The 27,112-nt window shown below is 48.7% G+C and overlaps 1 protein-coding gene across 1 annotated transcript in view; it reads left to right on the forward strand.

Annotated features, from left to right (window-relative positions):
• Positions 1 to 27,112, forward strand: part of LOC311237741 (cadherin-20-like) — a 57,450-nt gene that overhangs the window by 15,778 nt on the left and 14,560 nt on the right. Inside the window, exons 6-10 of the mRNA XM_084325717.1 lie at positions 9,010 to 9,263; positions 14,461 to 14,597; positions 21,156 to 21,277; positions 21,889 to 22,006; positions 24,132 to 24,383. Coding sequence (XP_084181843.1) covers positions 9,010 to 9,263; positions 14,461 to 14,597; positions 21,156 to 21,277; positions 21,889 to 22,006; positions 24,132 to 24,383 — 883 coding nt within the window. The remainder of the gene's footprint in view (positions 1 to 9,009; positions 9,264 to 14,460; positions 14,598 to 21,155; positions 21,278 to 21,888; positions 22,007 to 24,131; positions 24,384 to 27,112) is intronic.

Here is a 27,112-nt window from a genome sequence, read left to right on the forward strand (position 1 = left end):
GTGTCTCTGGCAGACATGGACAGGGAGATCAGGGAGAACTATACGGTTGTCATCCAGGCTAAGGACATGGGGGGTCAGCTGGGGGGGCTGGCGGGGACCACCACTGTCAACATCACGCTCGGCGACGTAAACGACAACCCACCCATGTTTGATCAGAGTAAGAGAGACCCCACTTGTCCCCAGTTGTCCTCCTACGAGTTTTTCTTTTTTACTGATATTTACTCATATTGTTTCAGCTTATTTGTGTCCTTGTAGTTGGTTGGTTAGTTAGTTAGTTAGTTAGTTAGTTAGTTAGTTACTTAGTTAGTTAGTTAGTTGGTTAGTTAGTTAGTTAGTTAGTTAGTTAGTTAGTTAGTTAGTTAGTTAGTTAGTTAGTTAGTTAGTTAGTTAGTTAGTTAGTTAGTTAGTTAGTTAGTTAGTTAGTTAGTTAGTTAGTTAGTTAGTTAGTTAGTTAGTTATTAGTTAGTTTCACCTGCATATGTCATTTGGTTGAGCCTTAAAGTGTCGTACTGTACCATAAGTAAGTAATCCTCCTACCCTTCTCCCTCCTTACTGACTCCATCCTCTGACTGTGGCCCTTGATTTCTTCGCCTCTACATCAACATTCAAAAACCCTGTGAAATATTTCTGCAGTTGACCATTTCATATCCCCCACTGTCCACATCATTAAACCCCCCCCCCCTCCTCGGTGACCACCAGTCATTTACCCCCCGGCCTCCTCTATCCCTACATTCAGCCTCCTCCTCCTCCTCGCTCTTCATCCCCCGGCCACCAGTCACCTCATGCTGTCTCTTTGATTGCCCCCATTTCAGCTCTCCTCATTATCCCATTCTAGAGGTCAGGGGGTTGGCTGGCTGTCCACAGTCATCCCGGCCTGTGGACTCTGAACACAATTGGTTCTGTATAGCGGCGCCAAACCTTTTTCTTGTTTTCTTCCTTGACTGTGATCATAGGGGACATTTTCTTTCTGTGCAACCATTTTTCGGGCCTTTTTGCCTTTTGTGCCTAAGTGCTTTTTGACATCATAAAGAATCATTCTTTTGAGCAGTTCTCAAAAAGATTCTGGTTCCTCGATGATTAGAGTCAAAGAACCTTTGAAGATCCGTATACTGTGCTTTTTAGTGTGTATAATCAGTCACTTCATCCCTCAATCCTTCCCCACCGGCTACCCTCCACACCCCCATCCCTCAAACCTTCCCAGCTACCAGCTACCCTCCACACCCCTCACCCTGTTCCACCCCTCAAACCTTCCAGCTACCAGCTACCCTCCACACCCCTCACCCTGCTCCACCCCTCAAACCTCCCCAGCTACCAGCTACCCTCCACACCCCTCACCCTGTTCCACCCCTCAAACCTCCCCAGCTACCAGCTACCCTCCACACCCCTCACCCTGTTCCACCCCTCAAACCTCCCCAGCTACCAGCTACCCTCCACACCCCTCACCCTGTTCCATCCCTCAAACCTTCCCAGCTACCAGCTACCCTCCACACCCCTCACCCTCTTCCATCCCTCCTCGCCAGCCCCCCCCCAATTAATGCCATCGCTGACTAGAGCGTTAAACTCTTCTGAAGACCTACAGGGGCTTCTGTCTGACAGGCACAATGTGTGACCATTTCGCTTTGGACCGTAGGAGGCCCAACCAATTACACAGCTGTCAGTCCCTGTTTTGAGGCGAGATTTAACAGTAGATGAAATTCAAGTTGATCCAAGAGACGATTCATTAGCCAATTCTGAGGATCTGCAGAGATGTTTGTGATAGACCGCCTTGTGTTGTGGGTGACCCTGCTGGGAGACGGCTAATGAGATGGTCGAAGATGTTTGGCGCCCTCTTGAGGACAAATGGGTTAAATAGATGCTGGTTGAATAACAAGTGGATTTGTTTCTCCCTCCTTTATCTCTTTCTCTCTCTCCCTCTCTCACTCTCCCCCTCTCTCCCTCTTTCTCTCTCAATCCCTCTATATATCTCCCCCTCTCTCTCTCTCCCCCCCTCTCTCTGTCACTCTCCCCCTCTCTCTCTCCCCCCCTCTCTCTCTCTCTCCCTCGCCCTCTCTCTCTCTCCCCCCTCCCTCTCTCTCCCTCCCCCCCTCTCTTTCCCTCGCCCTCTCTCTCTCCACCCCATCTCTCTCTCCCACCCTCTCTCTCTCTCCCTCGCCCTCTCTCTCCCCCCTCCCTCTCTCTCCCTCGCCCTCTCTCTCTCCACCCCCTCTCTTCCCCTCCCCCCTCTTTCTCTCTCTCCACCCCCTCTCTCTATCCCCCCTCTTCCCCCCTCCCTCTCTCTCTCCTCCCTCCCCCTCCCCTCTCTCTCTCTCTCTCTCTCTCTCTCTCTCTCTCCTCTCTCTCTCTCTTTCTCTCTCTCTCTCTCTCTCTCTCTCTCCACCCCATCTCTCTCCCTCCCTCTCTCTCCCTCCCTCCCCCCCTCTCTCTCCCCCCCTCTCTCTCTCCCACTCCCCCCTCCCTCCCCCCCTCTCTCTCTCCCACTCCCCCCCCCCCCCCCCCTCTCTCTCAGGGCTATATCAGATGAGTATCCCAGAGTCTTCTCCAGTTGGTTCAGTGGTGGGTCGTATCTGGGCTAAGGACAGGGACATTGGACCCAACGCTGAGATGACGTACAACATAATTGACGGCGATGGGAAGGACAGCTTTGACATCAGCACTGACCCCACCAGGCACTTTGGCATCATCACCGTCAAGAAGGTACTGGGAGGAATGTTTGAACATTGTCAGCATAAACCTTCATTAAAATGATAGCTTTGACAGACATATCAATCAGCTTATATTTTACTGCAGGTCAATCAATCAATCAATCAATCAGATTTATTTATATAGCACGTTTTACATGACACAAGCCAAACAAAGTGCTTTACAAAGGCCGGTACAGTAGGGGAACAGACAGGTCATACGACATGGAACAGACAACAACATTGCACATCAGTACAATAGCTCAGGCAAGGTACAGGTCAGGATCAAGGAAACCCCTGATCGGCCAACCTAAGGGTCCTAGCACAAGAGTAGGGGGTGAGTAGGTCAGAAATGTAGGAAGGGGCTTTGCCATTGAGTGCTTTGTAAATGAAAAGAAAAACCTTGAAACGAATCCCATGCCGCACTGGAAGCCAGTGGAGGGAGGCTAGGACAGGGGGGATGCGGTCACACTGGAAGCCAGTGGAGGGAGGCTAGGACAGGGGGGATGCGGTCACACTGGAAGCCAGTGGAGGGAGGCTAGGACAGGGGTGATGCGGTCACACTGGAAGCCAGTGGAGGGAGGTGAGGACAGGGGTGATGCGGTCACACTGGAAGCCAGTGAAGGGAGGCTAGGACAGGGGTGATGCGGTCACACTGGAAGCCAGTGGAGGGAGGCTAGGACAGGGGGGATGCGGTCACACTGGAAGCCAGTGGAGGGAGGCTAGGACAGGGGTGATGCGCTCGTGTTTCTTGGTGCCTGTTAATAATCGTAATCTTATCTTATAGGTTACTATAGATACACGGTTTCTGTAAATTCCCAGGAGAGAGTGGAAGAATGGGCCTCATTCACAGAAACGTTTCTTAAATTAGATACATTTAAATAAAGAGCTTGTGGAAAAACCAACGCGGGAGTCATGAAACATGCGTGTCCCGGGTGATGATGAATGTAATTGTTACTAAAAGGTGCCAGTTTATCTGAATTAGAACGGCTAGGTGCCCTGGCAAACCCTATAAAAGGCATGTCGACTTGAGGGAAAAACCCTGACCAGCATAGTTATTAGGCTGTAGCAACATGCCCTGATGAAGACGGCTTCATCCATTTTCATAGCCTTATACTGTATATATTCCTTGCACCAGAGTTTGGAGCGTGGCTCACCTTCTCACTGTATGTTTCGGATACGGAAACTATTGCAAGCGCTCCGTTAATCCAGGTGTTTTCTCTATTATTGCAAAAAGGTGTTATAGTTGGGAAGAAACAAGCCTATAAGCAGTGACGGGAATAAAAGGAAACAACATGCAGCTTAGATTAAGCCAATAGCTTAAAAATAGAATCCAAAAAGCTTGTACCAGGCCCATCTTATTATTGCCTCAGGTGTAGAGCAGGACACTGTGTCAGTCAGTCAGTCAGTCAGTCAGTCAGTCATACTCTCCCCATTTATTTATTTATTTAACCTTTATTTAGCCAGATAAAACATTAAGAACAGGTGTCTTATTCCCATGGTACAAGTATAGTCGTGGATCTTTTATTTATCGTCGTTAATCACTTTGATATGAGTCAATGATAGAAATACTAGTCAGTTATTCCCTCATTAAAAGCACAATGTGTGATTGAGCAATAGCGCCCTCTACTGTCACCTGACAGAACACTGTCACCACACTAGTGGCTTTGGTTACATGTAAAGGATAATCAACGAGTAGGTGTGTGTTAAACGGTTTTAAGGCACGACGTGGAGGCAAAGAACCACCCACTCTACACGCAGTGGAGTGCCTTAAAACCAACACTATCAAATTAAAACATTTGCATTTTAACAGCTGTGCTCTTTAATGTTGCTACGGTTACAGGTTGGGTAGCGGATGAATTTAGAACGGTGATTAAACTTGAGCCGAAACCACTTGTGCATTAAACTAACACCTGCTGGCCAGGCAGAAAACACTATTCAACCAGACCATGGTATATAAAGTAAGTTATTGGATTGAAGGTATTTTCTTTTCATTGGAATGTTTGAATCTTTCATTCAAAGAACGACAGTACGTGACTATTAGTACGTGAAGTGTTATATTGAAATCACACATTGTGCTTTTAATGAGGGAATGACTGACTAGTATTTCTATTGCTGACTCATACGCTGACTCATACATGTTTCTGACACGTATGTCACAAAGTGATTATTACAGAGACATGGTTGTTGAGACTTGCTTGTTTTAAACGTCGAGCTGCCAAAGAGCTCTATGCTGACCTTTGCTGGGTGTTACAGCCCACCTGCAGTTCCAGCCTGGCACAACTACACCACGAAGAGTTCTATGCTGACCTTTGCGGGGTGTTACAGCCCACCTGCAGTTCCAGCCGGGCACAACTACACCACATCTGAGTTTGTACCGATGGGTGACTCAAAGTGTGACACGCGTAAGCTCACTGCTCAAGTTCTAAAACGATGGGACTAACCCCAAACCCATGGGTATAACCCCAAACCAGCCAAATACCCAGAAAAGGCCACTCTCATTGATATTATCCTTGGAAATATCACCTGCTAGGTGTTTTCTGTAGTGACCGTAGTGACTACTTACTTAGTCACTGTTTTATCTCCTGTGTCCGTAATGGTTGGTGCAGTTAAACGGCCCGTCCTAATCACCCGTAGGCAGTTGCTGAAAGACTTGAACCCTTTCACTGCCACACTACCAAACGGTTAACCCCTTTCACTGCGACAACACAGAAGGTTAACCCTTTCACTACCACACAACAAAGGGTTCTGTAGTGTGGTAGTGAAATGTTAACATTCTGTAGTGTGGTAGTGAAAGGGGTTAACCTTCTGTAGTGTGGTAGTGAAAGGTTAACCTTCTGTAGTGTGGTAGTGAAAGGTTAACCTTCTGTAGTGTGGTAGTGAAAGGTTAACCTTCTATCTATAGTGTGATAGTAAAGGGTTAACCTTCTGTAAGTGTGGTAGTGAATGAACAAGCTTTCCTTCACCACCTGGCTGCTGTGGAGTGGGATAGAAGCAGCTTGATCCCTGGCGTCGTAAAGGCATGGAGCCTCTTTTACCACCTTTTTAGCCACGTTAGTTACTGTAATAAACATGCTCCCCTTAAAAAAATAAAATGTGATGATAAAACACAGATGCAGCCCCCCCTGGTTTGACGGGGGTTTAGTAGAGTTACTGTGCCTTGAGATCTTCACCTGGCGCAGGGTTCGTCAACCCAACTCTCAGGAGGACTGGCTTCAGTCGTTCAGCTGAATTAGAAATAAGGTCAATCAGGGTAAAGCCAAGATCAGCTATTTCGGGAAACAATTAAAATGTCTGTGGGTCAGGGGCGGTCAGGTGGCGTAAAACGGAGATTGCGTTCGTCACCAACCCCGGAGCGGCTGGATTCGCCTGTTCGAATCCAGCTCACAGCTCCGGGGTTGTCACCAGCTTGGCTGGCCGTTTACACTAATACAATTGGCAGTATTAGAGGGTGGGAGAAGCTGGCGGGGTGGGTCCGGGTCGTTGTAAACAGCGACTCCTACAGTTCGGTCGGGGCGCCTGCTAAGCGCGGATAGGATCTAAGTGGGATAGTGTGATCCTTCCACACACGCTACGCCCTCTCAGTGAGAATCCGCGCTGCCAGGTGAAAATAAGCGGTTGATTGGCTGGACGTGTGTCGGAGGAAGCACGTGGTAGCCTCCACTCTCCCAGACCGACTGTGGGGGTAAGTGCGCAGCGACCAGGAAGGGGATTGGGAATTGGCATAACGACTAACATTGGGATGGGAGAAAAATCGGAGGAAAAAGGAGGGGGAAAAAGATAAAAAAAAAAAAGAAAAAAAATGTCTGTGGGTCTAATCCAAGGAAGATGGTGAGAGACGTGGAGAGTAAACCCCCCTCCTCTCAGTCCCTTGTTGTGGATGATATTGTTGTGACAGACAAGGAGCCTGGTTGACTCTACCATGCCGCCTTCCCCTCCAACAGCTCCTTTCCCCCAGCCCTCCTAGCCAACCCTCCTAGCCCAGCCCTCCTAGCCCAGCCCTCCTAGCCCACCCCTCCTAGCCCACCCCTCCTAGCCCAGCCCTCCTAGCCCAGGCCTCCTAGCCCAGGCCTCCTAGCCCAGGCCTCCTAGCCCAGCCCTCCTAGCCCAGCCCTCCTAGCCCAGCCCTCCTAGCCCAGCCCTTCTAGCCCAGCCCTCCTAGCCCAGCCCCGCTAGCCCATCCCTCCTAGCCCACCCCTCCTAGCCCAGCCCCGCTAGCCCATCCCTCCTAGCCCAGCCCTCCTAGCCCAGCCCTCCTAGCCCATCCCTCCTAGCCCAGCCCTCCTAGCCCAGGCCTCCTAGCCCAGCCCTCCTAGCCCAGCCCTCCTAGCCCAGCCCTCCTAGCCCACCCCTCCTAGCCCAGCCCCGCTAGCCCATCCCTCCTAGCCCAGCCCTCCTAGCCCACCCCTCCTAGCCCAGCCCTGCTAGCCATCCCTCCTAGCCCATCCCTCCTAGCCCAGCCCTCCTAGCCCAGCCCCACGTTACAGAGGACAATGTTTTGGAAGAGCTTACTAGTAAACCTGATCCCAATAAACCAGAGGCAGTTCTGATGGCTTGACCCTTTTTTGGGAGATCGTTGCTGATCCCATTCCTCACCTCTTTAGCCTGTCCCTCCAATCAGCGGAGGTTCCCTCTGCCTTAACCCTTTCACTACCACACTACCAACGGGTTAACCCTTTCACTGCGACAATACAGAAGGTTAACCCTTTCACTGCCACGCGACAAAGGGTTAACAGAAGGTTGGTTGTGAAATGGTTAAGGGGGTAAGATCAAGCTGAAACCCCAACTCCTACCGTCGGATATCTGTATTGCCCTGTAATTGAGTGTAAGTGTCAGAGAGACTGGTTTGTAAACCGCTTAACGGTCTTGGATGCAATCTGGGTTCCCTGCAGGTTATGGCTGTGAAACCGCACTCTTAAAGTACTTAATGACGCCCGTGATTCCAAACAATGCTGTGCTGCCGTAGTTATTGATGTTGTTAAAGCATCCAACCCTGTAGTAGAGCACACACTGCTTTTGGGACGGCTAAGGAGCAGAGCAAACCACCGCTGTCTGACCAGACGTACTCCATGACTGTCCTCCCTTTGTTTGACTATGGTGACACGTTTGGCTTTATTTATCACACATACAGTTAAAAGGTACATTACAGTGAAATGCTTGGTTCTGTATGAGCCAAGCCATTGTGCTTCATGCAGTAAAAAGGGGAAAGGAATAAACACTGTACAATTTATACAATACACAACTAAAGTACAGACAATTCAGTACAGAATGCAAACAATGAAATACAAAATGCTAACCTTTTAAAATGCAAAAATGAGGTTTGATTGATTGATTGATTGATTGAAAACTTTATTTAACAGATTGCAGAATGGGTACAGTACAGTACGGCTCAATACACACAATTGTCAAGGGGATGCAGACCAGAGAAAGACGTTTGTCTTGTTTACATCAGGGTCCCCCATTTTCAATTCATAATGAAAACATGATGATAGGGATAGGGGTGTATTGCAAATCCTTTAGTAATAAATAGATCAAATATGGTGTGGTGTTAAAAAGTGTTTAAAAAAGGTGTCTAAGGTGATTGTTAAAGGTGAGTGTGAGTGTGTAGATGGATCTGGCTAGTGTTGCGTAGAGTCATTGAGCATCCTGATGGCTTTCTGCCTGATGGGCTGAGGCTGTTCTGCACCCCCCCCCCCCCCCCCCCCCCCCCCCCCTGAGCAACCTCACCAGATGACATAACCCAACGGCGCAGACCTCTGGTGAACTGCAAACACTATTCCCTCAATGTAGTGTAGTGTATAGTAGAGGCCCAACGCACAGAACGGATACAGGTTTAAAAACGGGTGCCATGTCCCTTTTTAAGTGTGGATGCTCCGAAACATTGAGGATTATAGCTTTGACATTACAGTCCAGATTCAGAATCAGGCAACTTTATTGATGATCCCGCGTGGGGCAATTCATATTTGCAGCTTCACCAACAAGCAACAAAGACAAACAACAAAACATCTCAACGACAGCACGGCAAAAAAAAAAAGGAGAAACACTCCACGTGATACACAATCCAGCAAAGTAAAAGTTAAAACAGACAACCAAATGCAAAAGGGCTACTTAAAATGACTACCGTCTGTGTTTAAAAGTCTGATAGACGAGGGGCCAAAAGATTTGGCGTAGCGGTTGGTCCTACTCGTCATCCCAACCCAGAGGGTGCCATGTCCCTTTTTATAAGTTTGGATGCTCCGATACATCGAGGACTATAGCTTTGACGTTACAGTCCCGACGTGTCATGATACTGAATCTACCGGGTTTCCATCGGTGTCTCTTTCCCCCGCAGCCGCTGAACTTCGAGCACAAGCTCAGTTACACTCTGAAGGTGGAAGGGGCCAACGTGCACCTGGACCCGGCGTACCGCGCCCGCGGCCCCTTCCAGGACGTCACCATCGTCCACGTGAGCATCGAGGACGTGGACGAGCCCCCGGCGTTCGACTCGCCCGCCTACTACCTGGAGGTGCCAGAGGACGCCGAGGTGGGCACGGTGATCCACACCTTCTCGGCCAGGGACCCGGACGCTGCCAACAACACCGTCAGGTGGGGACACGCACACACGCACACACACACACACACACACACGCACACACACGCGCGCACATGCACGCACACGCACACACACACACACACACACACGCACACGCACAGACACACACACACACACGCACATACACACACACACGCGCACACACACACAGACACGCACACGCACACACATACACACACACACACGACAAGTCCACCTCGCACTCAAACATGCCCTTCTGTTTTCAGGTAAATTGCCATTTAAGAATATTTTAGAGGTTAAGGACATCGTTAGTGACTTGTTTTATTCACATTATCCATTTCCCCGCCTGCACGACTCTTTTCCTATTCAAACATATTTTTATTAGCTTTTTCTTTTTTTTTGGAACAAACATAAAATAGCCATACAAAAATATTCAACATGAAAATGTTAATAAAATAAAAAAACAAGAAAAGAAAAAAAGATAGAATAAAAAAAGAAAAAGAAAAGAAAAAGAAAAAGGCTTGCAGAGACATAAAAACAGGCGGCTACATGAATCACCACCTGCACGACTCTTGAGTGAATCCAAGGGTGTGTTGGGAGTTGTAATGACGCCTTGCAGCCATGTGGGGGCAGCATAAGATTCCAAGTTCTCTGAACAGCATGCGGCGTCGGGTCCCTCCGTTGGTAAAGAACATGACGGAGCCGCTATGCGTCAGCTTCGTTTCAACACCATCATTTGGAAGATGGAAGAAAGATGAGGGTGAGGTTGAGGTTAAATAAATAAAAAACAACATACCGGTGATAACCTGACCGTTCTGGAAATCTGATCTAGGGGGGCTTTCCCCACTCTTTTTCAATTAGCGAGAGTATGTTTTGCTCGGCTAATGGAGCAGATGTTTGCGGTATGAGGAGCGTGTGTGTGTGTGTCGACTCACTGTCCACAGTCCACACAGTGCCCCTCATAAACTAATTAGACATAAAAGTGTTTAATTAGGCCATTAATCACCTGGAGGAAATCAATGGCTGCTGCAGTAAACCACCGGTTCACACACAGCTCAGACTACAACCCGTATCCCAGCTGTCCATTTTACAACCACTATTAGTGGTAAAAAAGAGTACAAGGGGGATCATATTATTGATGTCTGTGAGTGTGTCTGTCTGTCTGTCTGTCTGTCTGTCTGTGTGTGTCTGTATGTATGTATTGATGCTTATACAGCATACACTGTCTGTGAGTGTGTCTGTCTGTCTGTATATGTGTGTCTGTATGTGTGTGTCTGTATGTATGTGTGTATTGATGCGTATACAGCATACACTGTGTGTGTGTGTGCGTGCGTGCGTTCGTGTGTGTGTGTGTGTGTCTGTATAGTGTATATGTGTGTCTGTATGTATGTATTGATGTTTACAGCATACACTGTGTGTGTGTGTCTGTCTGTTTGTACAGTATGTATTGATGTTTATACAGCATACACTGTCTGGTCTCTGTGCGTGGATGTTCTCAGCACTTCCTGTCATGGAGGACATCTTTATCTCGGAGGCACAGACGCCTGGAGAATAATCACAGCTTACAGCCTCTCTTCACATCAATAACTGCGGTTCTCAAGAGTGTCGTTGGAATTTGATGCTCCAGTCAGAGAGACGTTCGATGGCTAAACCTTCAGTATCGGCTGATATGAGTGCAGACGATCCCATCCGTTGCTTTTGTACTGAATTATAGACACATCGGTTTGGGGTCAATAATGGACAACAATGAGGACGATATAATCCATTTGAACAAACTTCTTATGTGTCAAAAATCCAGCAAAATCATGACACTTTGATTTCTGGCACGTTACAGCAGGTGGATCCTGGTATCGGATCTTAGTACCGGGGGAAATATCCGATACACACACACTCTATTTTAGCCTGGTATCGGAACGATATCCGATGGTACTCCCAAAAAATGTGGTATCATCATGTACTATAAACCCATCCCTGTACCCTAACCCAGTGGTTCCCAAAGTCGGGGTCGCGACCCAAAGGTGGGCCGCGAGCAGCCACGGGAGGGCCGCGAGATGATTTAAAAAATAAAAAATAAAAATGTGTCATGCCACTGAACTTAGAAGCAGGCCAGGACAGTGTTTCTAGTTGTATTCTAAAATTCTATTCTATTGTATTCTAAAATGTGACTATATGGTTTTATATTAACTTAATAAATAAACAAAAACGAAAAATCTACTTATTTCAACGAACATTTCAAACTAAATAACAGATTATGCACATAAAACGCTGAAAACAACCGAAGCAACAATAGTATTTTAATGAGGCTATTATTATTATCATTATTATTTTGCAACAAGTTAGCCCTCTCATAAATAGCACATATAAATGAATAACTAACTTGAACTAACTTAATAGGATTGAAGTGATATTTGGCTTAAAAAATCGGTCGCCTGGCAAAAAAAAAAAGCCTGACGATGTGCATTGGGCCGCGGCTCTCTGACGCCTTATTTTCTGGGTCCCGGCCTGAAAAGTTTGGGAACTCCTGCCCTAACCATTGCACCTTGCGCCGCCCCTTAAACACCCATTGGACGTGGTCCATGAAATACCAGTAGTGAGTGAGTCGCGATATCCAAGGCCAGTATCGTTGTATCCCTGTCAACGATGAGACACACAAACGACGCCTATTTTGAAGGAAATGGAAATCTGTTCAGTGGCAATGACACCCAACCAGAATATCACGTTTCACTTCAAACTCAAAACAAACTCTTACTGTGTACACTGGCGCTACATACGGTAAATATAGTACCTTCCAATGGATGAGAGAGATGGCGGAAGCTTGGGGCGTCGATCGGGAGGCGGTGTGTGCAGTGTGTGGCGGCGCTGGAACAACCACATGGTTGCTGCTAACACCATTACATGACAGATGAGGACAAGCGTACACCGGCTGACCTTTAGTGAGGGAGGGGGAGACATTGCAATAGAATGGTTCTCTCTCTCTCTCTCTCTCTCTCTCTCTCTCTCTCTCTCTCTCTCTCTCTCTCTCACTTCCATTCTACACAGTATCTCTCCTCTGCCACCAGCCGCGTAGTTGTCAGACACATCCACTCAGACACACAGGCACACACACACACACACACACTTCTTAATACTATGTGACATCCACCCACCCACACACACATACACATATACACACACCCTCCTCTTGTCCATGGAGGAGTGATATTAATAGATCTCCTTCGGGGGGAGATCTTGCTCAGTCGGGGGCTGTGCCAATCACTGCTGGGCCTGTTCCCTGCTCTTGGGAAAAGAGCCTAAAACACACAAAACAGCCCTCCGTGCACACACACACACACACACACACACACACACACACACACACACACACACACACACTTGTACACTAAAGAACTGGGACAGGAGAGAGACATTCCAGACACAAACAGATGAAACGACCCCAGCCCAACCCGTGCTGATACACACACACACACAGAGACGGCTCCATCCGACGAACGAACCCCCGAAACAAACAAAACGATTCCCTCATTCGTGAGAGAATCTCCTCCCTGGCTAGTACATCGGTGCTCCCAGGCAACGACACGCAGCAGCAGCGTCTGTGGGAAGTGGATCCGCGCCCGCGTCGGCACAGCGGTGCACGGTGACAGCCAGATCGGCGGTGGTGGGGCGGGGGGGGACGGGACCCGTTCTGCATCTGAAACCCGCTGTGCCACAGCGTCGACTATAGCAACCGTCCCCACGCCTCCCTCTGCGTCGTGTTCGTCTGTGTGTGACGCCTGATCGAGGCTGACGGACGTGGCCCGTCTCCCGGCTCAGAGACACGGTGCGCCTACTGGCCTCCGCGTGGTGAGTGCGGTGTCACACGCGCGGCACGAGACAGTCAGGGGGGGGGGGGGGGGCATCTCGTCGTCAATCAAACTCTGGACTGTGCTCGGAATTTGATTATGAATGAATAATAGTAGAACCTTTAGTATTCCTGTTTGTTTTTTCTCACACATCCTATAAAGCACAGAAATACTGTAGTGATTCACCGTAGTACTACAGTACTGTCATGGTATTATTTGGTACGTGCGCGGGGGGGAATAAAACACAGGAATGCTCGTCTAGTGTTACAAGGGGGGCGACAGTGGCGACAGTGGTAGAACAGTCGTCTGGTAATCCGGAGGTTCCCGGTTCGATTCCCGCTCCTCCCGGGGCAGCGTGTCGACGTGTCCTTGAGCAAGACACTTAACCCCTAATTGCTCCCGATGAGCAGGTTGGCATCTTGCATGGTCGCCTCCGCCGTCGTCGGTGTGTGAATGTATGATAAAAGCACTATAAAAAATGCAGCCATTTACCATTTAGGGTTCATTCATTGTCATACGGGCTTCGTCCTCAACTGCCCTCTGTGTGTCTGTGTGCCTGTTTGTTGCGTGCCGTTCTGGGGGAGAGAGAAGGGCCGTTCTGGGGGAGAGAGAAGGGCCGTTCTGGGGGAGGGAGAAGGGCCGTTCTGGGGGAGAGAGAAGGGCCGTTCTGGGGGAGGGAGAAGGGCCGTTCTGGGGGAGAGAGAAGGGCCGTTCTGGGGGAGAGAGAAGGGCCGTTCTGGGGGAGAGAGAAGGGCCGTTCTGGGGGAGAGAGAAGGGCCGTTCTGGGGGAGAGAAGGGCCCGCAGTAACGGGAATGGAGCCAGGTCTGTGTTGCCCAGGCCACATCTTGGCAGGAGGATGAGATACCCTGATTAAAAGCCTTATCGCAACCCAGACTGAGATGCTTCTTAATGTAGCCTCAACTAACCCGCCTGCGTGGCGCCTTATCACACCGATACATGCATCGTATCACACGCTGTGTGTGTATGTGTGTGTGTGTGTGTGTGTGTGTGTGTGTGTGTGTGTGTGTGTGTGTGTGTGTGTGTAATATGCTTTTACCTTCACTCGCCCACTCTCCGTCATCTACTCTCCTCTAGCCCGAATCATAGAAATCTCAGAGCCTTGAATCATAGAAATGTCAAAACCTTGAATCATAGAAATCGCAGGACCTTGAATCAAAGAAATCTCACACACCTTGAATAATAGAAATGTCAAAACCTTGAATCATAGAAATCTCACACACCTTGAATAATAGAAATGTCAAAACCTTGAATCATAGAAATCTCAAAAACCTTCAATGGTAGAAATATCAAAATCTTAGAATCAGAAGTGTTTGTGTATAACAGGGAGTCTCAAGCCAGAACATTTTGTTTTGCTCTCTCTATCGTCAGGTATTCCATTGAGAAGTCATCTGACCCCAGGAAGTACTTCTACATCGACATCACTTCCGGGTCGTTGATGACAGTGATGCCACTGGACCGGGAGGACATCGCCTGGCACAACATCACTGTCCTGGCAATGGAGATGAGTAAGTCACACACACACATACACACACAGGCATGCAGGCACACATGTGCACACACACACACACACACACACACACACACATACACATGCACGCACACACACCAGCCTTTTCCCCAGCACCTACTAAAAGACTGAAGGCCACAAATAACATAGGGAATCGAAGCATAATGTTGTGCGGCAAACTCATACAAACTGTGTAAACAAAGGACACCCAAAAGCATTTTGAGGTATTGTCGTCACCCCAACAGTGAAATGAGTGAAACTTCATTTTCCCCCCACTTCAAGCACTGGCTACAAACACTCCTGAGAATAGCCTGCACATGTGGGAAGAGAAGATGCATTATGAATACATGAAGCAGATGCTGCTCAAACTGCTTTTGCAATGAGTTTGCATGGTTATATAATGTGTGGTACAGTTATGTCCTGCAGACTTGCACACAGCTGGTTGCTATGAACCCAGAAAGAAAGTCACCGTCATCGCCCTGTAGTGTTTGTTTGTTTGTTTGTTTGTCTGTTTGTTTGTTTCTGGTTGGTTGGTTGACACACCAAGCACGGAAGGGAAGGGTCATTTAATTAATGATAAATCACTTCCCATGTGTCACGGCTGTAACGTCCAGCTCCAGTGTCTACCCCTCTCCCTAGTGTCTACCCCTCTCACTAGTGTCTACCCCTCTCACTAGTGTCTACCCCTCTCACTAGTGTCTACCCCTCTCACTAGTGTCTACCCCTCTCACTAGTGTCTACCCCTCTCCCTAGTGTCTACCCCTCTCACTAGTGTCTACCCCTCTCACTAGTGTCTACCCCTCTCACTAGTGTCTACCCCTCTCACTAGTGTCTCCCCCTCTCACTAGTGTCTGCCCCTCTCACTAGTGTCTACCCCTCTCACTAGTGTCTACCCCTCTCACTAGTGTCTACCCCTCTCCCTAGTGTCTGCCCCTCTCACTAGTGTCTACCCCTCTCACTAGTGTCTACCCCTCTCACTAGTGTCTACCCCTCTCACTAGTGTCTACCCCTCTCACTAGTGTCTGCCCATCTCACTAGTGTCTGCCCCTCTCACTAGTGTCTGCCCCTCTCACTAGTGTCTGCCCCTCTCACTAGTGTCTGCCCCTCTCACTAGTGTCTACCCCTCTCACTAGTGTCTACCCCTCTCACTAGTGTCTGCCCCTCTCACTAGTGTCTACCCCTCTCACTAGTGTCTACCCCTCTCACTAGTGTCTACCCCTCTCACTAGTGTCTACCCCTCTCACTAGTGTCTGCCCCTCTCACTAGTGTCTACCCCTCTCACTAGTGTCTGCCCCTCTCCCTAGTGTCTACCCCTCTCACTAGTGTCTGCCCCTCTCACTAGTGTCTACCCCTCTCACTAGTGTCTGCCCCTCTCACTAGTGTCTACCCCTCTGCCTCGTGTCTGCCCCTCTCACTAGTGTCTGCCCCTCTCACTAGTGTCTACCCCTCTCACTAGTGTCTGACCCTCTCACTAGTGTCTACCCCTCTCACTAGTGTCTACCCCTCTCACTAGTGTCTCCCCCTCTCACTAGTGTCTACCCCTCTCACTAGTGTCTACCCCTCTCACTAGTGTCTACCCCTCTCACTAGTGTCTGCCCCTCTCACTAGTGTCTACCCCTCTCACTAGTGTCTGCCCCTCTCACTAGTGTCTGCCCCTCTCACTAGTGTCTGCCCCTCTCACTAGTATCTACCCCTCTCACTAGTGTCTACCCCTCTCACTAGTGTCTACCCCTCTCACTAGTGTCTACACCTCTCACTAGTATCTACCCCTCTCACTAGTGTCTACCCCTCTCACTAGTGTCTACCCCTCTCACTAGTGTCTACCCCTCTCACTAGTGTCTACACCTCTGCCTAGTGTCTACCCCTCTCACTAGTGTCTACCCCTCTCACTAGTGTCTGCCCCTCTCACCAGTGTCTGCCCCTCTCACTAGTGTCTACCCCTCTCACTAGTGTCTACCCCTCTCACTAGTATCTACCCCTCTCACTAGTGTCTACCCCTCTCACTAGTGTCTACCCCTCTCACTAGTGTCTACCCCTCTCACTAGTGTCTACACCTCTGCCTAGTGTCTACCCCTCTCACTAGTGTCTACCCCTCTCACTAGTGTCTGCCCCTCTCACCAGTGTCTGCCCCTCTCACTAGTGTCTACCCCTCTCACTAGTGTCTACCCCTCTCACTAGTGTCTGCCCCTCTCCCTAGTGTCTACCCCTCTCACTAGTGTCTACCCCTCTCACTAGTGTCTGCCCATCTCACTAGTGTCTACCCCTCTGCCTAGTGTCTACCCCTCTCACTAGTGTCTGCCCCTCTCACTAGTGTCTGCCCATCTCACTAGTGTCTGCCCCTCTCACTAGTGTCTACCCCTCTCACTAGTGTCTACCCCTCTCACTAGTGTCTACACCTCTCACTAGTGTCTACCCCTCTCCCTAGTGTCTACCCCTCTCACTAGTGTCTACCCCTCTCACTAGTGTCTACCCCTCTCCCTAGTGTCTGCCCCTCTCACTAGTGTCTACCCCTCTCACTAGTGTCTGCCCCTCTCACTAGTGTCTACCCCTCTCACTAGTGTCTGCCCCTCTCACTAGTGTCTGCCCCTCTCACTAGTGTCTGCCCCTCTCACTAGTGTCTACCCCTCTCACTAGTGTCTACCCCTCTCACTAGTGTCTACCCCTCTCACTAGTGTCTGCCCCTCTCACTAGTGTCTGCCCCTCTCACTAGTGTCTACCCCTCTCACTAGTGTCTACCCCTCTCACTAGTGTCTGCCCCTCTCACTAGTGTCTGCCCCTCTCACTAGTGTCTGCCCCTCTCACTAGTGTCTGCCCCTCTCCCTAGTGTCTGCCCCTCTGCCTAGTGTCTACCCCTCTCACTAGTGTCTACCCCTCTCACTAGTGTCTACCCCTCTCACTAGTGTCTGCCCCTCTCACTAGTGTCTACCCCTCTCACTAGTGTCTGCCCCTCTCACTAGTGTCTGCCCCTCTCACTAGTGTCTGCCCCTCTCACTAGTGTCTGCCCCTCTCACTAGTGTCTGCCCCTCTCACTAGTGTCTGCCCCTCTCACTAGTGTCTACCCCTCTCACTAGTGTCTACCCCTCTCACTAGTGTCTACCCCTCTCACTAGTGTCTGCCCCTCTCCCTAGTGTCTGCCCCTCTCACTAGTGTCTACCCCTCTCACTAGTGTCTGCCCCTCTCACTAGTGTCTACCCCTCTCACTAGTGTCTGCCCCTCTCACTAGTGTCTACCCCTCTCACTAGTGTCTGCCCCTCTCACTAGTGTCTGCCCCTCTCACTAGTGTCTGCCCCTCTCACTAGTGTCTACCCCTCTCACTAGTGTCTGCCCCTCTGCCTCGTGTCTGCCCCTCTCACTAGTGTCTACCCCTCTCACTAGTGTCTACCCCTCTCACTAGTGTCTACCCCTCTCACTAGTGTCTGCCCCTCTCACTAGTGTCTACCCCTCTCACTAGTGTCTGCCCCTCTCACTAGTGTCTGCCCCTCTCACTAGTGTCTGCCCCTCTCACTAGTGTCTGCCCCTCTCACTAGTGTCTGCCCCTCTCACTAGTGTCTGCCCCTCTCACTAGTGTCTACCCCTCTCACTAGTGTCTACCCCTCTCACTAGTGTCTACCCCTCTCACTAGTGTCTGCCCCTCTCCCTAGTGTCTGCCCCTCTCACTAGTGTCTACCCCTCTCACTAGTGTCTGCCCCTCTCACTAGTGTCTACCCCTCTCACTAGTGTCTGCCCCTCTCACTAGTGTCTACCCCTCTCACTAGTGTCTGCCCCTCTCACTAGTGTCTGCCCCTCTCACTAGTGTCTGCCCCTCTCACTAGTGTCTACCCCTCTCACTAGTGTCTGCCCCTCTGCCTCGTGTCTGCCCCTCTCACTAGTGTCTACCCCTCTCACTAGTGTCTACCCCTCTCACTAGTGTCTACCCCTCTCACTAGTGTCTACCCCTCTCACTAGTGTCTACCCCTCTCACTAGTGTCTGCCCCTCTGCCTCGTGTCTGCCCCTCTCACTAGTGTCTACCCCTCTCACTAGTGTCTACCCCTCTCACTAGTGTCTACCCCTCTCACTAGTGTCTACCCCTCTCACTAGTGTCTGCCCCTCTCACTAGTGTCTACCCCTCTCACTAGTGTCTACCCCTCTCACTAGTGTCTACCCCTCTCACTAGTGTCTACCCCTCTCACTAGTGTCTACCCCTCTCACTAGTGTCTGCCCCTCTGCCTCGTGTCTGCCCCTCTCACTAGTGTCTACCCCTCTCACTAGTGTCTGCCCCTCTCACTAGTGTCTGCCCCTCTCCCTAGTGTCTGCCCCTCTCACTAGTGTCTACCCCTCTCACTAGTGTCTACCCCTCTCACTAGTGTCTGCCCCTCTCACTAGTGTCTACCCCTCTCACTAGTGTCTACCCCTCTCACTAGTGTCTACCCCTCTCACTAGTGTCTGCCCCTCTCACTAGTGTCTACCCCTCTCACTAGTGTCTACCCCTCTCACTAGTGTCTACCCCTCTCACTAGTGTCTACCCCTCTCACTAGTGTCTACCCCTCTCACTAGTGTCTGCCCCTCTGCCTCGTGTCTGCCCCTCTCACTAGTGTCTACCCCTCTCACTAGTGTCTGCCCATCTCACTAGTGTCTACCCCTCTCACTAGTGTCTGCCCATCTCACTAGTGTCTGCCCCTCTGCCTCGTGTCTGCCCCTCTCACTAGTGTCTACCCCTCTCACTAGTGTCTACCCCTCTCACTAGTGTCTGCCCATCTCACTAGTGTCTACCCCTCTCACTAGTGTCTGCCCATCTCACTAGTGTCTGCCCCTCTGCCTCGTGTCTGCCCCTCTCACTAGTGTCTACCCCTCTCACTAGTGTCTACCCCTCTCACTAGTGTCTACCCCTCTCACTAGTGGGGTCGCGTTAGGCCGGCGATTGCCGGTTTTGACAGTTTTTTTATGACAAAAGCCGGAAAATGTAATTCCCTCCGGACATTTGGGGCGTTAATTTTTTTTTAATAAGAACTCCGCAATATAGCCTAGTAATTTAAGATATAATTTAGTCTCAATATCACGGCAATTTATCATTGGGCTTATTAACGCCGCAAATCAGACAACATTACTCTCACGAAATCCGCGGCTTCAAATCGTCTGTCCCTCGGCCCTCAGCGGAGCTCGCAGTGACGTAGCCTATGATGACGCAGCGTCTAGACTGGCGTGTGTGAATGTGCTGCACCTGCCGCGGAGCGCATCACAGATCATCTCAAGGGCGACCCTGCACTGATCAATAGCACAAATGACAAAACGCTATTCCAATGATGACAGCTCTCCGGGGATACGGAGGATTAAGATTTCAAACAGCCTGTGAAGTTTTTACCCGAGAATTTCCGGACATTTATCCCGACCGGGCGAAGGTGGCAAAGGTGGCCTGTTGTGTCATTCCCGTTTCAAGTGTGCCAGCAGAGCAGGGATTCTCGTTCCAAAACCGCACTCAGAAGCCGCTATAATCAGCATTATAATCAGATATAATCAGCATTTTCTTTTCTTCAATAGCCTACACTGTTCTGGTCTGATTTCCCCCGAAAGCGTTGTTCGTTAACGTTAGGTCCAATTGTCACTTGTCGTAAAGACATGTTAAAATCGTTATTCTGAAGAGCAATGTGTTATAATAAACGAATGATGCAAAAATCAAGACAGCTTCTTTTGTTGAGAAGACATTACGCACAGAGTCACGCACACCGAATGCGCGATTTGAATGTAGCCTAATCCATCCGGTGTAGGTAAGGACATGGGTAAGAAAAAAGCGAGAGGAGGAGGAGAAAGAGGGAATAATTGAGAGTCGGAAAGTAGGGATGCCTACACTCAAGGTATACTAAATAAAACATGGGCAGCATTGAAAGCTTTTTAGATTAAGTCCATTTGAGGTTCGCGCATGGGTGACTTCTTCCCCTCCCACATCTTATTATGTAAAGACTATTAAGTTTGAGTGATATATAAATCCGTTGTCAAAGACCGTAGAGGCTGACCCTCCACCCGCTTTGGATGTATTATACAGCGGAAAGAAAAGAGAGCTACTTTATATTGTAATTCATCTGAAGGTTTCTGTAGGGTAAGTAGAACCTCAGGAGAAAGAGGAGTATTCTACTCACTCTGCCAACCCCCAAACACACACACACACACACACACACACACACACACACACACACACACAAACACACACAGTAGCAGTCACCCATGCCCCCCCCAGAGTACCAAAGGCAGGCCATTGATTGATTGGTAATATGATGAATAGTGAGAAAGTAGTTACTGCCCTCGCTAATTGCATTTCCATTGCCCATTACACAGCTGGTTAAGGTATGCAAATTGCTGATGGCTAATGGAGAATAATAGAAATGTGATCTTGCCGGGAGTGACTCTAATGCCCCTCAGGCTCACACTGTACACCGTGGGGAGACGACGGAGAGGCACGGAGCTCAGCGGGAGAGCCAAAGTCATTCATCCGAGTCTGTTTGTGTGTTCTACCATTTCTGACCTGTGTGCGTGTGTGTGCGTGTGCGTGTGCGTGTGTGTGTGTGTGTGCGCCTGCTCTTACAGATAACCCCACGCAGATTGCGAGCGTGTCAGTAGCGGTGAAGGTTCTGGACGTGAACGATAATCCTCCCTCGCTGACGCAGTACTTTGAGGCTTATGTCTGTGAAAATGCCAAGGCAGGCCAGGTATGGAGCCTCGCACACCTTCCATAATCACACACACACACACATGCGCACGCACACACACACATACACACACACACACGCACGCACGCACGCACGCACGCACACACACACGCACACACACAGCATTATTTAACCGACAGCATGGCCTCCTATTGAGTATTAAGATTGCCCGTGTAGAATGTTCTCTAAATATATCATTGTCAAATGAATCATGACAACGACCAGGTGCTCTCTGTCCACATGCTGGATGTCTTTGTTATTTCCTCTAACATCATGTTTAGATGTGTAACATACCTTAAGACATGCATGTTAGGCAGGGACTACACATGGAAACTAGCTCATTAGCAAAAATCTGGCACATTTACATTGATGTGGAAACTGAAGATGTTCGTTAATGTGCACTGTCCCTGGGTAAAAAATAAATAAACAAACTTAAACTTAAACCTAAACTAAAGGTTCGATGACCACATTGTATGTAACATGTCAGAATCAAAACACCATGATTTTCTGGATTAGATCCATTACGTTTCAAACATGACCCCATTCAAAGATGGATTACCGTACTGGCCTTTCTCTGAGCCTGACCCCTCTGGTTCACATTGGTACTGCAGCTCATCCAGACGGTGACGGCGGTGGACCCAGACGAGCCCCCGGGCGGACACCGCTTCCACTACAGCCTGGCTCCAGAGGCCGCCAACAACCCCAACTTCACCCTGAGAGACAACCAAGGTAGCGGTCCAACACACACACACACACACACACACACACACACACACACACACACAGATACTCACCGCCCAGCTGCACTGCCGTGATGCATCATCTTCAACTAACTCACAACATCCCACTTTGAAAGGAGTCTCCTGTGATTCTAAATGTGCACTAAGTTAGGGCGCTGTAGGTTACTGTAGGTTATGGTAGGGTGCTGTAGGTTACTGTAGGTTATGGTAGGGTGCTGTAGGTTACTGTAGGTTATGGTAGGGTGCTGTAGAGTTGGAGTATAGACACCATGTTGTGGCCAGGTTGGAGTGTAGACACCATGTTGTGGCCAGGTTGGAGTGTAGACGCCATGTTGTGGCCAGGTTGGAGTAAAGACACCATGTTGTTGCCAGGTTGGAGTATAGACACCATGTTGTGTCCAGGTTGGAGTATAGACACCATGTTGTGTCCAGGTTGGAGTATAGACACCATGTTGTGTCCAGGTTGGAGTATAGACACCATGTTGTGTCCAGGTTGGAGTATAGACACCATGTTGTGTCCAGGTTGGAGTATAGACACCATGTTGTGTCCAGGTTGGAGTATAGACACCATGTTGTGTCCAGGTTGGAGTATAGACACCATGTTGTGTCCAGGTTGGAGTATAGACACCATGTTGTGTCCAGGTTGGAGTATAGACACCATGTTGTGTCCAGGTTGGAGTATAGACACCATGTTGTGTCCAGGTTGGAGTATAGACACCATGTTGTGGCCGGGTTGGAGTGTAGACACCATGTTGTGTCCAGGTTGGAGTATAGACACCATGTTGTGGCCAGGTTGGAGTAATATAGACACCATGTTGTGGCCAGGTTGGAGTATAGACACCATGTTGTGGCCAGGTTGGAGTAATATAGACACCATGTTGTGGCCAGGTTGGAGTATAGACACCATGTTGTGGCCAGGTTGGAGTGTAGACACCATGTTGTGGCCAGGTTGGAGTAATATAGACACCATGTTGTGGCCAGGTTGGAGTAATATAGACACCATGTTGTGGCCAGGTTGGAGTAATATAGACACCATGTTGTGGCCAGGTTGGAGTGTAGACACCATGTTGTGTCCAGGTTGGAGTAATATAGACACCATGTTGTGGCCAGGTTGGAGTATAGACACCATGTTGTGGCCAGGTTGGAGTAATATAGACACCATGTTGTGGCCAGGTTGGAATATAGACACATGTTGTGGCCAGGTTGGAGTAATATAGACACCATGTTGTGGCCAGGTTGGAATATAGACACATGTTGTGGCCACCTTATCATAGTGAGTCATAAGCCACTGACACTAAACTATTTGTGAAACCTTGTTGTCCAAACACTATTTTGACGTGACCATGCTGTTCGTCTATACAGATGTTTTGACACTTGGTTACAAAGTCAACAACAGTAGCCTATCTTAGGAAAGACACATTTTAACCCTTTCACTATCACACTACAGAAGGTTAACCTTTCACTACCACACTACAGACGGTTAACCTTTCACTACCACACTACAGAAGGTTAACCCTTTCACTACCACACTACAGAAGGTTAACCCTTTCACTACCACACTACAGAAGGTTAACCTTTCACTACCACACTACAGAAGGTTAACCTTTCACTACCACACTACAGAAGGTTAACCTTTCACTACCACACTACAGAAGGTTAACCTTTCACTACCACACTACAGAAGGTTAACCACCACACTACAGAAGGTTAACCTTTCACTACCACACTACAGAAGGTTAACCCTTCACTACCACACTACAGAAGGTTAACCTTTCACTACCACACTACAGAAGGTTAACACTTTCACTACCACACTACAGAAGGGTAACCTTTCACTACCACACTACAGAAGGGTAACCTTTCACTACCACACTACAGAAGGTTAACCTTTCACTACCACACTACAGACGGATAACCTTAACCTAACGCTAAAATAGCTCCTTTACAACAAAAACAAATCTTGTTTTCAAAACACACACACACACACACCTACACACACACACACACACACAATCCACATGTGTGTGAATTGCCCCAACCTCAAAACGAGGGTCACGCCCCCCCCCCTGACCCCCCGATAGCTAACCCGGTCCACGTCTCTCACGCTCCTCCAGACAACACGGCGTGGATCCTCACGCGGCGCGGAGGCTGGGCCCAGCAGGACCAGACCGTCTTCTACCTGCCCATCGTCATCTCGGACGGGGAGCAGCCGGTCCAGACCAGCACCAGCACCCTGACCATCCGTGTGTGCAACTGCGACCAGGAGGGCAAGGTCATGACCTGCAACGCCGAGGCCTACAGCCTCCCCGCCAGCCTGAGCCGGGGGGCCCTCATCGCCATCCTGGCCTGCATCTTCGTCCTCCTGCGTGAGTCAGCGGCCAGCCGCGTCACATCTGACTCACAGTGAAACAAGGACTAATGTGTGTGTGTGTGTGTGTGTGTGTGTGTGTGTGTGTGTGTGTGTGTGTGTGTGTGTGTGTGTGTGTGTGTGTGTGTGTGTGTGTGTCTGTGTGTGTGTGTGTGTGTGTGTGTGTGTGTGTGTGTAGCTATTGATGAGAGCATCATCATTTTCACTTTAAAAGCTAGGCTACAGGTCTTACCATCGAAGCTCAACCTTTCCATCTGGTTCCCTGGCAGCCATAGCCCACACTGCATACACCATGGTCACGAACAGACAACAGAAACCATGTCTCACATACTCAATGGCTGTCATGCATACAAAGGGCTCTACATTTGTAGGCATGATAGGATCGTGGATCTGATTGCAGACAGTGTCAGTTCCACACTCGGGTCACCTGCAACATATAAGCTGTATAAGCACTCCAGTGTGAAGCCATAATGTTCAATCTGTGTAGGGACAATTCACTGTTCTCTGATAGTTCAGCAAACACCCCCGATGTTGTTGTTGTTGTTAATGAGAATAACAGAGAGGTTCTCATCCTAGAAGTTGGCTGCACGTTTGACTACAGTCTAGAGCAGTTGTCACCAACCTTTTTAAGCCCAAGATCACTTTATTTTTTTTGGTGAAGGCAAGATCTACCTATTGAAGCGTTGAGCGAAAAAGACAGCCAAGATTGTACTTTAAACTAAATAATAATAATAAATAATAATGCATTCTATTTATAAGGCGCCTTTCAAGGCACTCAAGGACGCCGTACAACAATTTAAAAACAGTTAAATTCATAATCACAGTACATTAAAATAATAAAAATAAAAATATATAAAATCAGACAGAAAATAAAATCAGACATACGCCTGCCTAAAAAGGTGGGTTTTGAGGTGGGTTTTAAAAGAAATGATGGAGTCAATGTTCCTGATGTCGGGGGGGGGGGGGGGGGGAGTTCCAGAGGCGGGGGGCAGAGCAGCTGAAGACTCTTGAATAAAATGACTTTTATTTGCCTGTATTCTAATTACATGCAATGCTTTGGTCCAACATTAAAACGTCAAAGTTTAACGTGGAGTGTGTGTGTGTGTGTGTGTGTGTGTGTGTGTGTGTGTGTGTGTGTGTGTGTGTGTGTGTGTGTGTGTGTGTGTGTGTGTGTGTGTGTGTGTGTGTGTGTGTGTGTGTGTGTGTGTGTGTGTGTGTGTGTGTGTGTGTGTGTGTGTGTGTGTGTGCGTGCGTGTGTGCGCGTGCGAAAACAAGATTTGTTGTTTTTGTTGTAAAGGAGCTATTTTAGCGTTAGGGGGTCATGGTTATAGGTTAAGGTTATAGGTTAGAGTTAGGGTCAGGCATGTAGTCATTATAGTTAAATAGCAACTAAAGCTCACAGATAAATCCAATGAGAGACTCTCGTCTCTAAATGTTAACCGTCTGTAGTGTGATCGCTAAAGGGTTGACCTTCTATAGTGTGGTAGCGAAAGGGTTAAGGTAGTGTTGTGGCTGATGGTTGTTTAACACAGCAAGAGACGATATTTCCAATTGTAACAAGTAGGTAATTTATTTAGGAAAAAGAAGTTCCAACAGCAAAAGCTATGGTTCGAGCAGAGGATCACCACAGCTTGAACAAAAAACACTCTAACTCTCAATCCCTCTGCCTGTCCCCTAAATCCCCTCTCAGTCCTGCCCCCCCATGACAGATATGATGACGTATCATATCATGTCAGATCTGACATGACGTACATTAAGATGATACGTAGATTTAACATCGGAGAGAGATAAGAACATTAAGAACATGAAGAGAGATAAACAAGATATGATGTACACACACGATATGATGTAAAACATTTAAGAACATTGAAGAGAGAGTGAGATGTGTGTGTGTGTGTGTGTGTGTGTGTGTGTATGTGTGTGTGTGTCTGTGTGTGTGTGCGTCTGCGTACAGACGTATGTGTATTGTATGTGTGTATTGTGTCACAGGGAATGTGTGTGTGTGTGTGTGTGTCGGTGTGTATGTCTGTGCGACTGTGTGTGTCTGTGTGTGTGTGTGTGTGTGTCTGTGTGACTGTGTGTGTCTGTGTGTCTGTGTGTGCTGTGTCTGTGTGTGTGTGCTGTGTATGTGTGTGTCCGTGTGTCTGTGTGTGTGTGCTGTGTCTGTGTGTGTGTGCTGTGTATGTGTGTGTCCGTGTGTCTGTGTGTGTCCGTGTGTCTGTGTGTGTGTGCCGTGCCTGTGTCTGTGTGTGTGTGCTGTGTATGTGTGTGTCTGTGTGTGTGTGCTGTGTATGTATGAAAGAGAGAAAAGAACAAGATATGAAAGCGATACGATGTACGAGATTACCAGCACACAACGTGCCGTACTGAAATGTCCATCTGTCCAAGTTGTTTTAAGAACGTCAGCCAGACAGTCTTTCAGCACTGCTAGTTGACCTATATTAAACTAGTCCACCCCATACACATTTTCCCCAACATTCCCCCATTTGGGGCTATCCCTAGTCCCACCCAAATCATATAACCAAGAAAATGTGAACGTCTAACTAAACGAGAAACCATATTTATATAATAAAAGTTTAAATGGCTGATCTAAACAAGAAACCTAGCCATATAATAAATTTTAAATGTCTAACTAAACAAGAAACCTTACTTCATTCACTGGACCCCTAACGGACCAACAAAGGCTGACTACCGTTCTCACAATAAACACAAAACCGCTCAAAACAA

Source organism: Notolepis coatsorum (genome assembly GCF_963971535.1).
Source record: "Notolepis coatsorum genome assembly, chromosome: 12".
In the NCBI taxonomy this organism is placed as follows: domain Eukaryota; kingdom Metazoa; phylum Chordata; class Actinopteri; order Aulopiformes; family Paralepididae; genus Notolepis; species Notolepis coatsorum.